The sequence below is a fragment of the Homarus americanus genome, unplaced genomic scaffold (genome assembly GCF_018991925.1).
Source record: "Homarus americanus isolate GMGI-L3 unplaced genomic scaffold, GMGI_Hamer_2.0 scaffold3434, whole genome shotgun sequence".
NCBI lineage: Eukaryota > Metazoa > Arthropoda > Malacostraca > Decapoda > Nephropidae > Homarus > Homarus americanus.
This window is the reverse complement of record NW_024723854.1, coordinates 170,407-188,222: the sequence shown is the minus strand read 5'-3', so window position 1 is coordinate 188,222 and position 17,816 is coordinate 170,407. Positions and strand designations below refer to the sequence as shown.

General features: G+C 41.0%; 1 protein-coding gene across 1 annotated transcript in view; it reads left to right on the top strand.

Moving 5' to 3' along the window:
- The first annotated feature begins 2,227 nt into the window (after nt 1-2,227).
- LOC121863974 (kynurenine/alpha-aminoadipate aminotransferase, mitochondrial-like) overlaps nt 2,228-17,816 on the top strand; it is a 61,313-nt gene continuing 45,724 nt past the window's right edge. The window contains exons 1-2 of the mRNA XM_042362833.1: nt 2,228-2,316; nt 2,622-2,771. Of these exons, the coding sequence (XP_042218767.1) occupies nt 2,236-2,316; nt 2,622-2,771 (231 nt within the window). The 5' untranslated portion in view covers nt 2,228-2,235. The remainder of the gene's footprint in view (nt 2,317-2,621; nt 2,772-17,816) is intronic.

Here is a 17,816-nt window from a genome sequence, read left to right as displayed (position 1 = left end):
CACACCGCAGCAGTGGGACGCACCACCAACACAGTAAGATCACACCACCAACACAGTAGGACACACACCGCAACACAGTGGGGACACACACCACACCAACACAGTGGGACACACACCACCAACACCGGTGGGACACACACCACCCAAAACAGTGGGACACACACACCAACCAACACTGTAGATCACACACCACCAACACAGGTAGGGACACACACCACCAACACAGTGGGACACACACCACCAACACAGTAGGACACACACCACCAACACAGTGGGACACACACCACCAACACAGTAGGACACACACACCACCAGCACAGTAGATCACACCACCAGCACAGTGGGACACACACCACCAACACAGTGGGACACACACCACCAACACAGTGGGACACACACCACCAACAGTGGGACACACCATCAACACAGTGGGACACACCACCAACACTGTAGATCACACACCACCACCAACACAGTGGGATACACACCACCAACACAGTGGGACCGCACACCACCAACACGGTGGACACACACCACCAACGGTAGGACACACACCACCAACACGGTAGGTCACACACACACCACCAACACAGTGGGACACACACCACCAACACGGTAGGACACACCACCAACACAGTAGGACACACCGCAACACGGTAGGACCGCACACCACCAACACGGTGGGACACACACCACCGGCACAGTAGATCACACCACCATCACAGTGGGTCACACACCACCAACACAGTGGGACACACACCACCAGCACAGTAGGACACACCACCAGCACAGTGGGTCACACACCACCAACACAGTGGGACACACACCAGCACAGTGGGACCCACACCACCAACACAGTGGGACACACACCGCAACACAGTGGGACACACACCAACACAGTGGGACACACACCACCAACACAGTGGGACGCACACCAGCACAGTAGGACACACACCACCAACACAGTGGGACACACACCTGCGCCTGATGGGACACACACCACCAACACAGTGGGTCACACACCACCAACACAGTGGGACACACACCACCAACACGGTCGGACACACACCACCAACCGCGGTGGGACACACACCACCAACCGCGGTGGGACACACACCACCAGCTGCGGTGGGACACACACCACCAACACAGTGGGACACACACCACCAACACAGTAGGACACACACCACCAGCACAGTAGGACACACACCACCAACACACAGTGGGACACACCACCAGCACAGTGGGACACACACCACCAACACGGTGGGACACGCACCACCAACACAGTAGGACCGCACACCACCAGCACGATGGGACCCACACCACCAGCACAGTAGGACCCACACCACCAACACAGTGGGACCGCACACCACCCTTGCAGTGGGATTCCACACCACCAACACAGTAGGACGCACCACCAACGTTGGACACGCACCACCAACACGGTAGGACACACACCACCAACACAGTGGGACACACACCACCAACACAGTAGGACACACACCACCAACACAGTAGGTCACACACCACCAACACGAAGTGGGACCCGCACCACCAACACAGTGGGACACACCACCAACACAGTGGGACACACACCAACACGGTAGGTTTTCACCAACACATTGGGACACACACCACCAGCACAGTGGGTCACACACCACCAACACAGTGGGACCACACCACCAACACATTAGGACACACACCACCAACACAGTGGGACACACACCACCAACACAGTGGGTCACACACCACCAACACAGTGGGACACACACCACCAACACAGTGGGACACACACCGCAGCACAGTGGGACACACCACCAGCACAGTGGGACACACACCACCAACACGGTGGGACACACACCACCAGCACAGGTGGATCACACCACCAACACCGGTGGGACACACACCCAGCACAGTGGGACACACACCACCAACACAGTAGGACACACCACCAGCACAGTGGGACACACACCAACACAGTGGGACCCACACCACCAGCACAGTGGGACCCACACCACCAGCACAGTGGGACACACACCACCAGCACAGTGGGACACACACCACCAACACAGTAGGACATTAAGAACAGGAGTGAAACTAATATATGTTCCTAGAGTAGTTCAATAGCATTTAGTTGTTTATTTCATTTTCTGTTCTTTTGTTAATAAAGTTATTGAAATTTTTCCATCAGGTGAGTCGTGCCCAATACTTACTGGCTGAGATCATGATGGGATGATTCCTGAGTCCTTAAAGGCAACTCTGTCTAAATGGAAGCCGGAGGATGTTCGAGATGCAGAGGAAGGAATACCAAAGGTATGCCCAAGTGAAGTAGAGTCTACCTGCTTGTGTCCACTTATTATAAGGGTTGTCTCAGCTCATATAAGAGTCAGCGGTGAAGGACTGAGAAGGTACAAAGGGAAACAATAGATAAAAGATGGAAAAATTATGAATTTTGAAATAGATAGTCCAAGATGTCCAGTACTTACTAACAGTGCATAACAAAGAACTGGTTGATGAACTGACAATTGGCAAATGTGCTTAAGTAAAAATATTTCATCTAGAAAATTCTTCCATTTCTATAATAAATGTTAGAATATACAATTTCTATCCTTCCTCAGGTATTATATATCAACCCTAATGCCTGTAACCCTACTGGAGTGTCCTTTACTGAGGAGCGACGCCGAGAGATATATAAAATTGCGTCAGACTATAACCTCATCATTCTTGAAGATGATCCCTACTACTTTGTACAATTTGGAGATATGAAGGTAAGCAGTTATTTCTAATTCTCACTCTGATGCTAGAGATAATCATGGAAATTGTCAAAACATAGATATACTGTACTGTACATACTGTACTGTCTTCCATGGCACAAGTCCAGAATGAAGTAGAAAGTAAGTACCTGTATAATACAGTATTTTACTGAAATGTAATGTATTTCTTGATATGAATCAAGTACTGATGAGTTTATTGTAGTAACCAGCACTAAATGGCTGCTTCATCCCAAACCTATCAGAATTTACCTCGGAACATGATTTACATTGTAAAGAAATTGCAAGATGGTACAAAAATAAAATAAAAATTTCCTTGAAAGAAAAATCTAGATTTAGATACAATTGTTTTTTAAACAGGGCTATGTTGTTCCAGAAATTTTCTTAATGCCTACATACTGTACAACAAATTGAAAAATATCATTTTGAAAATTGTTCATGTCAGTTGATAAACAGTTCCTATGGCAATTTTGTTTGGGTTATGTGATATCCCTGTTAGTCAGAACAATTGGTGCAGAGTACTTCTGGGGATGAAAAATTTTCGGGTAACCATGTGATTTTCTCACCAGAAAAATCCCTTAACCCCAGAATTTTTTCCTGTTACTGGTAAGTTTCCAAAAGTCTAAACTATGCATCTTGCACAGACAGACACTAGTTCACATCCCCAGAATGTATCTGGGTGCCAATGAACTTTCCAGAGTCTAAACTACCAGTCTCCAAAAGCAGTTCTAATTTTGAAACTCCATTTCCTTACCAGAATAATCCTGAATAGTTTATCTAAAAGTTGGGTTAAATATATTTAAGATCTAAGAATCCATATGCTATGGGTGTGCGAGGCGCCTCGTGAATGAAGCTGTGTGTTACAGCGAAGACTGGTATTTTCCACTCACTTGGAACTGTGGGGGATTAGTGGTCTAATATTACTGACCTGATGGAATGTCAGGTCACCCATTGTTGGGTGGGGGGATTAGAGGTCATGATCTGAAGATGTCTTGAATAAAGGCAAACTAAGGTATTTTTGAGGTGCAAGGCTGCTAGGAAAAAATGTATAAACTTTTACTCTGATTGTATTAGAAATGAATTTGGTACTGTTAGTTTTGGAGATGCGTTCCTGAGGACGTTATTTTTTACCTGAGATATATACAGTATTGTATATGAAGGGTACAAATAATAAACTTATTAGAGTAATGTATCTCTAATGAATAAATAATAAGCAATATTGTATCATGAATGAAAAAGTGAGTGAGAGGCAGGAGTTGGTGACAGGCACTGGGTGAAAGGCAAGCCTTTGTGGGGGAGAGGGTCTCCCTATGAGGTCACCCCCTCCGCCCCTTCCTTCTCACTCGGTCACACCACCACCTCTCTCACCCTAGCAAAAAGTGTACTTTATAAAATTTTATTCACAGCATCTGTTCTATTTGTGTTAGGTGAATTTGATATCATAATCATCCGGAATAAATTCTCTATGAGATGTTTCCAATAAGAGATACTCAAATAAAATATTTTAACACAGTATAATGATGGGAACTCCATTCTTTTATATAAAAAAAAAAAACATAAGAAATGTTGAAATAGTAGTCATTAAATTCAGTTTTAATCAAATTGGACACCATTTATTTTACCCAAATAATCCTGAATATTTTCTAAAGTTCAGTTAAATAAAATAAATAAAAATCTTTATGATATGGGCATGATTGGAGCTGTGTTACAGGAAAGGCACTGGAATTTTCCACTCTTCACATGAAATATTCCCGAATCTAAATGATGCATCTGGCACAGAATCATATTTATTTATGTAAACTCCACTGTATTTTATTTTATTTTTTTTATTTTTTATTTATTTATATATATATTTTTTTGTATAAGTACAATGTGTTGTTACTGTGCCTGGGCTAGGTTGTAATAAACAGGAACACCCACACAGACCGGCGCATATACACACAGGCAGGCACCCATACACCCATTGATGACGTTACAATGTTTATGGCACTTGTCAGACCAAATGGACACAATTGTTACAGCCTAGAATAACTGTAAACCTATATGGGTGCCATGGAGATGGCCCTCATACAGTGTGCCAACCAATCAAGGTAGCAGAACATAAGGACCCTTGGAAAAACTTACTCTGATTGAGACTGAAAAGGCCCCGACAACAGGATGGGTGTAAGAAAAAACAGGACAGTTTGGCTGTTGAGTGTGTGAGTGAGGTTCCTGTGTGTGGCCGGGCAGTATACTGAGGATCGGTGATGTGGTGATGTGTTCTTGTTTTTCTCTTTAGTTTTTTTGCGGTGTATAGTGAGCTCCATCCCCATGGTATCTAGTTAGAAAATAGGATAGGTGCCTTATGTCACGTCCTTGCTGAATAAACTTAAATGGAAAATATCTTTCCACTAACCTTCCTAACTAATACATTAATCTAAAACAAAAGGGTTCCCCCAGTAACAGATGCATGGATACCAAAATGTACATTGTCAAGTGACCCTTTCAGTAACAACAGCTGCACCCTGACTGAGTAAAGTAGACATAAAACCTTTGTTATAAATGGTGACGAGTGGTGTGTTTATTCATATAACAAAAGTCTCACACGCGGCTTGCCCTGTATTCTACCAAATATATCTCAAGGTGTTGTGTTTCATGGGTGAATTAGGTTGGAATTTGAGGGTTGTTTAATGGCCATAATAATATTCTAAAATTAACACCTATTAGTGGTAGAGATAGTGAGATACATATAGATGAATTAAATTCAGTTATTTTTGTGTTCAATATTATGACTGGAGGTTTAATGTGATACTGTACTTAATTATCTCTTAGCCAAAATATTTAATTCAGGAAAGAATGTTGTATACAAGTTATTTTACTTTCCATGTGGGTGATTGGAAGAACTAACGTTTGTTGAAAGACCTGCTATTTTAGCAATGGGTAAATTTTTGGAGTGACGTATTCACAGTTTGCGAAGCCTAAATATTATTCAACAGTGTTTAAATTGGTGACATTAAACTAATCAGTATTATAACCTCACCTATATCTAGATGATGAGTGGCGCATATAATTATTTGATAGCTTCAGATCCCCTATTGAGTTAAGTTAGTGTCAGTTTCAGTATTGTGACGTAGAAGCAATTGGTTGATAGTTTAACAAATTGCGAGTGTTGATAGATCGTCGCCATGCCGCCCCGTGACCAGAGCCCATGCCAGGATTGTCAATAGCCCAGATAGTTCAAGGACAGATAGTGTTCATCGCGTGTTGTGAGTGCATCCCCCACGTCACGGGCACATAGGTCGTATCACCTAGGACCCGTGATGATTTTCTTGCTATCAATGTTCCCCCTGTATCCCCTGAACTTAGCTGGCCGATGCTCTATCAGGTGCTCACTCGTCTGCACTGCCAATTCAGGCCGTGCCAGTATTTAATCCAGACACACTAAGACACATAAGTATTCTGGAAAGGCTCCATGCATGAGACATGGCTAGACATCAGTGCAAGAGCTACCCGGCTTTATAACGGTCGTTCACATGAGTGTATGGGTGCCTGCCTGTGTGTATGGGTGCTGGTCTGTTTGGGTGTTCCTGTTTATTACATAAATAAATGATAAAACAATGAAAAAGACATAAGAAAAACTATATATTGTCCCTCAGTGAGGAATAAAATAAGGAGAAAGGTTGGTTTCACTCGCGGTCACTACGCATTAGGGTTCCTTTTCCTATCTCCTTTGTGTCCAACATGGCCAAAAATACATATTTTTACTGATAAAAATACTTACTTCCTATAAATAATTCATTTAGAGTTTATTTTATTTGCATTACTTTTCATAAAGAGCTACACACCCAGTCTGCTGCCAGACTGTCTGGTTGTCTTTGTGTTTGGGAGAGCGCCAGACAACAGCACCAGAGAAACCATGTGGGTCATCCTTGGGTATGTCTACAACACTTGCTATGTAAACAACGAGATCTAAAACATACCCAGTATCTCAGTCACACAGCACAAAGAACTTGATCCCAAAGCGATGTCGTTTTGAGGTTATGTATTGTCTAAAAACAACACGTCCTCTGAAAAGCATCAGAGACTCGTCCACCACTTCGTTTTGAAAGGGTCTGAAGAACTTCGTCAAACGTTCCTTCATTATTGTAAAAACTTCCCTATTTTTCCAAAGTCTGTCACCAGCCACAGGAATGTTGTTATCTACAAAGTGTAGGATGTAGGCAAACCAGTCTCTGGACATGAATTTTGCAAACAATGGAGTTGCTGTGATGTCATCAGGAGATATCCAATACTCGTGAAGTACAGTACATTATAGCCTCTGATAACAACGGTTCAACCAACAACTTTTCATATTTAAAACCCTAGTTATTTGGCCAATTCAATTTACGTCCTTATTCCATTCGTATTTACGACCAAAATGTAATAAAAATAAAATAAAATTACGTTTTCATATAAATAATAACTAAATCCCACTATGTAAAAAAAATTGCTGTAAAATAAGGCGCCTTGTGCAAAGAAGCTGCCTTGCTAATGAGTGGTAAACAACAGTCGGAGCTTGGCGGGCCTTTTGTTTTCACATCTGGAGCAGGAACTGGAAAAACTTTCTCAGGTTTCTTACAGCATTTTGCATCCTATTGAACATGAGCAAGAGAGCAAGTGATGGTAGTGTTGTTTCAAAGCTAATAGAAAGTGTCTAAGCAGCGAGAAACTAGATGTGTAAACGATATGAAAAGGTGAGAGGTCTGTGGATATTATATGGAGCAAGCAATGAACATATTTTTCTGATGGATCCATCAACAAAAACATTATAATTTAAATAGATGCAAATGACCTCTACACAAAGATGTATAATGGGAAAAGAAAGCAGCTGTGCAAGGTTCTTTTCGATAGCTTTATTATTGAAGGCCTAAACAGTCAACTTCATACACCATCAAATTCAGTATCATAAGCAGCTAACATCAACTTCAGGTTCAGTAACAGTTTCAGCAACAGCTTTATGGAAAGCTACAGCTTCAGCCAGAGTTGAACCTGATGACTTCATCATCTGAGTAAAACTGCACAATATTCATTGGCTGTCCTTATGTTTTAAACTTTACCTTGGTGAATAGAGTTTTGTTTTACATTCGTAAATATTATTTAAACATATATGAACAGTAAATATGTGCTTTATATTTCCTAATATTAAGAGAAATGACGATATGTTTTACATGTACACACTAACTGTTCATACATTGCGTTCTGTCGTCTTATTTCCTTACCATTAGTGGTTAGCTACTCCTAGTGTTCCATTTATTAACATTAAATAGCATTACTTAAAACTTACAGGTATTCAGTTTTTTAATTAAGTTCACTACAGCTACCAGGTCTTATTTTCTTCAGTTTCTTATGTAGAACCATCGTCACTCGAAACAATGCCGTCTTGTCTCCTCTTGTGTGTTTTATATTCTACATATTATCATAGTGCATTGTTCATTTCTATATAAAATAATTCAATCAAATACATTTACAGTATTAAACAATAATGAATCTTTTGTACATAAGATAAATGACTATGTATGTTCATACATATATACCGTGTATAGCGAGTTCTTAAGACCAAATTTTAGGCAAAAGTAGGGTGCAACTCTATCATGAGGTAATAGTTTAGTTAGGTTGAAAAAAAATTACCAGTAACTACCAGTAAACAATGGAAGCGGCCCTCGCAGCACCACCAGCTGTGAGTGGGGTACAGTTGCCAGGGCAGATCTCTTTAGTCATCATAGCAAGCCAAAGTAGCCAAATGCATGGTATGGTATACAGGAGTATGTAAAACATAAAGTATTCATTTTAAAAGTGTATTTATAGATACAAAAATTTTGTTAATTAAATTTGAAACATCAATATGATGTGAGTGGTTCTACACACAGTTGCCAGTTTCATTTTAATTTACAAGTTTAGAATCGTTTTACAATATAGGCGTATTACAAAACCCAGAAAATTAACAAATGGAGACACCAAAAATGTAAAAAAAACCTATGACTTTGGCACTGTTGGTAGGGTCAGGTGGTTCTAACGGTACCTGCCAAGGACCCGTAATCAAATTTATAACAATATCTAACCTCAATTACTGTAGTTTATCCTTATAGGCAATATGAAGTAAAAATACCAGTTAAAGTGAGAAATTGGAAGAATAACAGAAGATATTAGAATACAATATTTTTGAGAGACAAGGGAGAAGTACCAGCTGTTTGGTCTTTGGGAGAGTCAGCAAATCGTACTAGTATTTGTTTGGTGTCTTCTGTATTTTTTAATACTAAATTAAAAGTACCGTAACATTGTATTATATAAAACTTGTATTTCTGGAAAAAATAAGAAGCAAAGAAAAATAAGCTGCGCAAATTTCAGTCATTTAAAATTAAGCTGCTTAAGAAGAGGCCGATGCAAACACAAAGCCTCCACGACTGTGGCTCTGCGTATCAGCTAGACGGTACCGCGTGTTTTCAATCGTTTTCAGTTAAAAACTTTACATCACAAGTGAATTAGGATAGAATATTATTGCAGTAGTTTTAACTGAAACCATTCAAAAATTACCGGTAACATCTGTGATGAAAAAGCGAGTATTGTTTTGTACGATTTTATCACTCCACTTCTATAAATGCGTCATTTTTCAGCAAAATATTACATTTCCATATTCTGAAATAAATAGCAGTTTTGCTGAAACGTGATGTATTTAATGTAAATTAGATAAACTATGAAACAAAAGACTTTACCTAACCTTCCGATTTTCAAGATATGTTTCGTATTTTTAATAGTTTTGGTTAAAATACTGTTATATTAGTGATATTCTATTCATACTGTGGTTGATATAATACCTTCTGAAATGTACTGATGACATCTCGTAGTGGAAAGTGGATAAAATTGTGATGAGAAACAATGACTTTACGCTGTTTTACGCTCAAAAGATGTTACGTAATCCACTCGAATGGTTTAGTTAAAAAACTGTTGTATTGTATTACAATAACATCCTATTGACTGAATAAATATTACGATACCATATTTCTGAATATTTTCATTAAAATCCATCAAAATCATTTTCCTTGTCATCGCCTGCAGCCCAAACAGCTTCTCCCAGTCCTCTCATTGAGATGGGCTAGAGAATTCTGATGTTTTCAGATGGTTTCGGTTAAAAACTTTACATCCCACGTATATTTTACCTAAACTGTGCCTGAATGAATATATTCTGGAAATAAATAGTAGTTTTGCTGAAGCATTTCAAATGTAAAATAGGATAAATACATAGACAAAAGAGACTTCATCAGCTTCCGATGTTCTTGAGATGTTATTCGTTTTTTTAATAGTTTTTTAGGTTAAAATTGTTATATTACAATGATATTCTACACTTTTATACTACATTCGAAATGTATTTTCCTGAAATGACGATGCGTACAGTGGAAAGTGGATAAAATAGTGGCTGAAAACAATGACTCACTTTCTTTCGTTCAAGATGTTACCGTAATCACTTTTTGAATGGTTTAGTTAAAAAACTGTTGTATTACAATAATAATTCCCTCCTAATTGACTTGAATAATACTTGAATGGAAATACAATATTTTGTTGAAACTACCCTCGTTTCAGTTAATAAAGTGTAAGTAATAATAAATAGTAAAAAAATTTATGGGAAGATTTTTTTCTGAAGGTTTTTGTTCCAATTACCCTCAAAATCTTGGTGAAACCTATAGAGAGGAATATCTTAATTCATTGTCGTCATAAAATGGAATTAGACCTATATCAGAGGGGTTATGAAAGGCAAGTATATGGGTCATTGGGTGTAACACTGACAACAATTTCGTCTTATCCTCTTGTGTGTTTTTAATATCCTCGTGTTTATTAATTGTATTCTTCATTTACATATATAAAGTAATTCAATCAAATATATACAGTGGTCCCTCGGTCAATGAACACAGTTCGTTCCAGAGGGTCGTTCGTTAACCGAATCCATTGTTTCAATGGGATATTGGGTAATTGGTTCCAGCTCACAGAAAAGTACATAGAAAGTAAAAAAAAAAAAAAAAATGCAGTAAAGTACACTTACTTTGAGGTGTGTATGTAGAAGGTTCCTGGTTGATGATGATGGGAATTAGAAGTGGGGGTGGAGGAGAAGGGAGAAGAGAAGGAAGTGGGAATGGAGGAGAAATCACCTTTCAGGGGACCCATGCTTGATGCAGTCATTTCACCAATAAAATTTTAAGTTCACTAGGTGTAATTCAAGATTATTTTATTTAAATCAACACTGCACTGTGCTATATATTATCAATATGTTAACTAAATTTCAGAATGACCAATAATTTCAATGTAAAAATGCAAAAATATTCAATACACCAACAAAATCGATGTTCACTCCACTGTCAACAAAGCCAAACTGACGCCTGGTGGCTGAGTCAAGCGACTGATGGGCGCACAAAAAACTAGTTCCCTGTACTGCATATATTATCAATATGTTAACTAAATTTTAAAATGACAAATAATTTTAACATAAAAAATGAAAAAATATTAAAGAGCACAACTTTCCTGAAATTTACTCCACTGAAAACGAATGTAAACATAGAACAGATTACTGAATTGGCAGACTAGCCCATCAGCTGATGCTCACAACAAAACGTGTTTGTCGTAAGGATTTCGTTATTCGAAGTTTTGTTCGTTAACCGAATTGCAGATCCTTATTGGAGGTAATTCGTTAATCGAACCGTTTGTTAACCGAGGGACCACTGTATTCAGTAATAAACAAAAATGAATCTTTTGTACATATTCTTTAGATAAATGATGCAGTATCCTTAAATGCGCACTTATATGTTGGCGTTCCCAATCCATCTCTTTTTTCTTTCTTTTTTATATTTCCCATTATTGGTTAGCTACTTCGATTGTTCCATTTATTAACATTAAATAACGTTACTTAAAACATATACAGTATATTATTTTTTTTACATTAAATTTACTACAGCTACAACCAGGGTGTTATTTTCTTAATTTTCTCGTGTAGAACTATCGTCCCGGACCCCCGGCTATAAACACAAACGAAAACAATGGCGTCTCATCTCCTCTTGTGTTACCGTATTATTATTCATTTATATTGTATAAGATGCATTCAGAAACATTATTTGAAAAATATAGTTTGTAATTTTCATTAATTGTATTGTTTCGGGGGGAAAAGAGGGTAAAAAGCCACACAAAAGATATGAAAGGTCACACTTGGGAACGCATCTCATTATTAGTGCTTTATTTTAATGGTAATTAATGATACGCGATAAGATGATTCACCTTACACTGCAATATTGGAGGACACATTAATGTCGTTATTCGAGGCTTTACTGTACATGTTTTTTCGCATGTCCCATGAGCATCAGTAATAGAAAAAACACATACAGTTCGGCAACACTGACATTACTCTATCGATGCATGTGTGGCGAGGGGCCAGAGCCGGGGTCAACACCACATGTGTTCTGATAAAAAAAATTTGTCTCGGTACACAGTAAGTCCATAATTGCACCATCAAAGAACGCACAAAAATAATTTATCTCATGTGATTCCTCTGTACAAGGAAATTCAGGGGTAATTCCACCTGATGATCTTCTGAATTCAGGGATATCAGGCTAAAAATTACTGCCATCAGACCAAACAAAGGCATCCATTAACCCTTGTCTGGTAATGAGCGCCTGGCGGGGATATGCCGTTCTGGCTGGGCCTCGCTGCCCGCTTCCTCCTCTTCCTCACTGGTTGAGACAACATCGTCTAACTCAATGCTATCCTCTTGGTCACTAGGCTGATAATCAATGCCTTCATCACCACTTTCACCAGAATCGACCACTACTGTACTCAAATCAAAGAGTTCTGTCCTTTTTCGCTATCATCCAACCCGCGGTGACAATGCTTTATTGGGGTGGAAGATGCAGGGGGAACGGACACGAGAAGTTGAAGGGTTACTCTCCATGACCACGGGCGAATGGTTACTGACCGCACTGGGCCTACCCACGCTCCCCTCCGTGTTTTGGGAGAGAAAAATAGTCATGCTGGTACCTGTTAACCCGAGTTGGGCATTCAAACAGCTGCAGGAAAAGGAGCGCTTTCTGGAACGTCACCCAGGGCGCCGGTCAACCGTTCATGAATGTCACCCGGTTCGTAGGGGTTAATACTGTAAACAAAATAATGTATACTACTGTATAAAAAAATACTATACTCACCAGTAGATGCTGTCGTTTTGAACCTAAATTAGGCAGACACTCTCCAGTCATCTGATTGTAATACGTAACTGTAATCATGTTTTAACACTTGCACCCCCTCAGTGGGAGCTGCTTTGATGAGGTGGAGGGCCTTGCGAGTCCCGATGATCTGGTGAGCAGTTCCAGAGTGGGGCCTGACCCCCCCTTCTTTTTCTCCTCGGAGGGAGGGCAAGGGTTTCCCAAACTGGGTAGGTCACCAGTAGGGTCCAGACAAAATGGCTACTATCCTGCTGCTAGTTTTGAGAGCAGACCAGCAGCAACGTCTCCAGCCCAGATCACTGGGGCTGGAATATTCTCCCACGTGTTTGCCATGCGTGGCATCCCTTAATGCTGGGAGACGGGAGTCCTGGAGGTTGAGCGACGCCACACGCTGCGGCTAGCAACACACCTCTTTGAGCCCCTATTTCAGCTAGATGGGTGGCTCGGTTGGGCCCGATCAAGTTAATCGGCTGGTCACAGTGCGGCTAGGGTCAAGCGGGCATCAGGGAACCTGGCACTCATATGGTCCAGGAGCTGCCGTCTTGGCCACCTGGTGGTTACCCTAAATGCTCACCATCGGCCCTTAACATGCTTTAGGTAACAAAGAGATATACGAAAATCTCTTTAAATCTTACTTTCCCCCATGTCCTTATGTACCGTATATATACCTGTGTGAAGTTAGGAGTTTTAAGACCAAATTATTTGGCAAAAAATTGGGGGTCGACTAAACGGGTAATAGTTTAGGTTAAGTTAATACAGTAAACAATGGAAGCACCAACCCACCACCAGCTGTGAGTTCGGTACAGTTGCCAGGGCAGATCTTTGCGCCATCATAGCAAGCCCAAAGTAGCCAAATGCATGGTATGGTATGCACAGGATGATGTAAACAAAGTATTCATTTTTTAAAGTTTATTTATAGATACTGTAGAGTATATTAATGTTGTCTAGCATAGGATGAAGCTCTATGTGGTTTTCTTGTATATAAATTATATAGAACAGTCTGTGCTGGAGATGCCGCTGGTGAGGGCTGCTCAGTGAAGTTGAGTGTGTTGTAGGAGTAGATGTGCAGGAGCTTCGTTGAAGATGTTGCCTGTTGCGCCTCCTGATTGAATGAATGCTGGACAGCTAAGGCTTGCTGGAGGTGGTGCTTGTTCAGGAAAATGGGCAGAATGAGAGTTGGTTGGTGAGGGCTCAGAGGACGGCTGGTGAACGGCTGCTGCAGGCAGGCGAGGAGATGCTAGGGGCAGCCAGGCAGCGGCGGAGGAGGAGGTGTTGCTTGTTCAAGAAGAATGGTCAGAATGAATCTCAATGGAGAGACAGAGCTTATATACCCAGCAGCCGCTATGAGTCATGTTGGGAAAACCGGAGAAGTCACCGGCCTTTTGGCTCGGTTGCTAGGATACGGCGGGCATTGGAATGCGGATACGCTTGGTTGCTAGGGAAGACGGTAGCAGGTGGTGTGCAGCTACGCAGTTTGTAGGGGAGACGTCCACTACAATACTGTACATAAATTTTTTTTCATTACATTTGAAACATCAATCTTTGTTAATTAAATTTGAAACAAAAGAAAACTACAATACCGTATTTCTAAATACCGGGTATTTTCATTAAAATATTACATCACAAGTATATTTTACCTTAACTGTGACTGAATAAATATATTCTCAGAAATAAATATGGAAATGTAATATTTTTGCTGAAATGAAGTACGTATTACAGTGGAAAGTGGGATAAAATCATGACGAAAACAATGACTTTCGCTTTCTTTCGTTGTTCAAAAGATTTACCGTGGAACAAACCTGTACTGTACATGTACTAAATGATTACTGTACTTAAATTGTTATGTCTATTGCAAATATAGATTGTTTATACAGGTGTTCAAATAAATCACTATCTTACAAGAATCCCAGCAATGTAAGTTATATTCACCCAGGTCATTTGGGTGGCAAATTATGAGAAGAGCTTAGTCACTCTTAAGTAATGATAAATAAACACGTCGGCCTTCAGCGCCAACTGTCACATCTTATCTCAAATAAATAAACAAACACCACACTCTGTCACCTCACCTCCCCCCCCTCCCCCTGTTCCCCCCCCATGCTCGCTGGCTACAAAAGATTATTGGTGATAACTTTATTCTTTAAGGTGTTTATTTTATATAATATCTCAGACTAAAGTTAGGAGATTATAATTTGCATTGCTGGAATCCTTGCAAGACAGCCAATAATTTGTATATAAACGTCATATATTTTGCTCAAGATATAAAAATGTAGTACATTAGTGTACAATACTGTGTAGTACATTTTATTATACAGTATAAAGTTTTCAACTATTTTTGGGTAGATTTACAAAAATTTCTTCATTTATTTTCATCCATTTACATACACTGGCATTTTAAAATGGGAGAAGCTTAGTAGGACTGTTAAATAAACACACAGAGACCTTCGGCTCAAACTGACAAACATATCACCTCAACCCACGCACCCCCCCCTCCCACCACCCCTTGCTGGCTGGCTGGCTCCGTCCCTCCCTCCCCGTCTGCTCAGCCAGGGGTTTATTTAGGCTTACAGTTTTTATCTTATATAATATCTCAGACTAAAGTTAGGAGATTATAATTTGCATTGCTGGAATCCTTGCAAGACAGCCAATAATTTGAATATAAACGTCATATATTTTGCTCAAGAGATAAAAAATTTTGTACTTTAGTGTACAGTACTGGTTTTCAGTTAAAAAACTGTTGTATTACAATAATATTCCCTCCTAATTGACTTGAATAAATACTTGAATGGAAATATACAATATTTTTGTTGAAACTACCCGCGTTTCAGTGTAAAGTGTCGTAATAATAAATGGTAAACAATTTGCCTTCGGCACTCTGTGTTTCAATCACGGCGAGCCTCAGTTTATAGGACATAGAGTGTTTTTACTGAAGGTTTTCTTGTTCCAATACCCTCAAAAACTTGGGTCGACTTATAAACAAGGAATATCATAAATTAACGATGTTTTGGTCAAAAAATCAGGGTCGACCTACAATGCTCATGTCAACACAAGCGTGGTTACAGCGAGACTGACTGAGTGAGGGAGCGCGGGGGTGGCGTGACGCGTGTGTGTGTGTGTGTGTGGGGTGGCGGGCGGTGCGCGGTGCCGCGTGCGATTTGAATGTACTTCAATTACTTCAATGCACAGAATATTCCTCCGGCGGGGCAATCCGCGTATTTGCGAATCCGTGTATGCTAAACCTGCGTATGTGAAGGGCCGACTGTACTTCCCTGCTACCCCTGGGATCACCAGGGTCTTACCTCTGACAATGACCTCCCCTTGCTAGGTTCCATGGTGGTGGGGGGGAAGGGGGGGATGAAGTAATTTAGTTTCTTTATGGAATGAAAAAACAAATAACCAGCCAGATATTCCCCCTGGTGACCCTGCACCTGTCCCTGGACCTTCCTCTGGATCATCATTTGCTACATTGAGGCCCTATCGGATAGGGAAAAGTGGCTCTGAGTCACGACAAATATCCAAGAATAAGAGCCGCAGGAGGCCCACTGGTCCTGGCACCCTCCATGACGCCTCTACACGGGTTCAAGCAGATAGATTTTGTAAAATACCTTGTGCTCCATAACGTTCCTGGATATTTTTTATGTTTACAGGTCAATATGTAGTAAATAATTTGTGGGAGACAACCAAAAATATCAACCCAGCAAGATGGTAGCCTCCTAGTGGAGGTCTCCTGCCTTGAGGAAAGTACTTGACTCCGTACCCTGTCTGTGCATAGGGATACCTATGCACAGGTTCTTTTCCGACACAAGGCTCGGCGAACTGTTGCTGTGACACCGACCGAGAATCATCAGTACCTACCGGGATATATTGAATTCAGCTTCCCCCACCTGACTATGCCATCAATTCTGAATCCTCGGACTGGCTGAGGTCCTTGTCGATGAGGCAGGCACATCTGCTACTCCTCATATTTCCTCCGCCCACCATCCTGGTACTACAAAAATTTCAGCAAAATGCCATCAAGGGTCTTTAGAGTCTCAGGAGGTAGACGATCCTCTGAACAAGGTATTGATGGTAGAAACCTCCTACTGTTGCAAGGAAAGCAAGGCCCCTTTGCTAACTTAAGAACCTAATTCCGAGTCCCAGACACTCCAACAGATGTCAGCTCATTATGGCGCCTCCTCTTAAGAGATGCCGGCTGATCCTCTTCCAAAAGTATCTGGTGACGAGACCCCAGCTAAAATAGAGCTGGCAGTTGGGATCCCTGGCACAGGAGTCACTTATATGGATCCTCCATATGGAGAGCCATCTCCTAGGGTCAACTCTGATATGGGTCCACATCTGGGTTGTCTGTGGTCACAATGCCACAGACACATCTCTCAACCCTGGGGCAGGATAGAAAAGCCCAGCTGCACACAAGCCATCCCCCCGTCAACAGGGGGACTGTAAGAGGCGCACGTTGTGGTGCACTCAAAGTGCCTTCTCCAGGCTCCAACACCCAAACTAAGCTTAAGCTTAAATGCCTGTTGGGGAGGCCACACACTCACGTGTCCCTACCTAGATCTCCAACATTCATGGCTACCATAGTCCAATGGAATTATCGAGGCTTAAGAGCCAATTGGGAGGAGCTCCAGTTGCTCCTGAGCAAATTCTCCCCTATATGCATTTGTCTCCAGGAGACAGTGTTAGGTGCCTATGATCATCCCCCTCCCAGAGGTTATTCAGCCTTTTATTCTCCTTATAATCCAGAACAGACGCACCATGGGGGCATAGCCATCCTTGTCTCAACAAGTGTGGTGTACCCTGTAGTCCATTATCCATCACTTCCCTATTGCAGGTG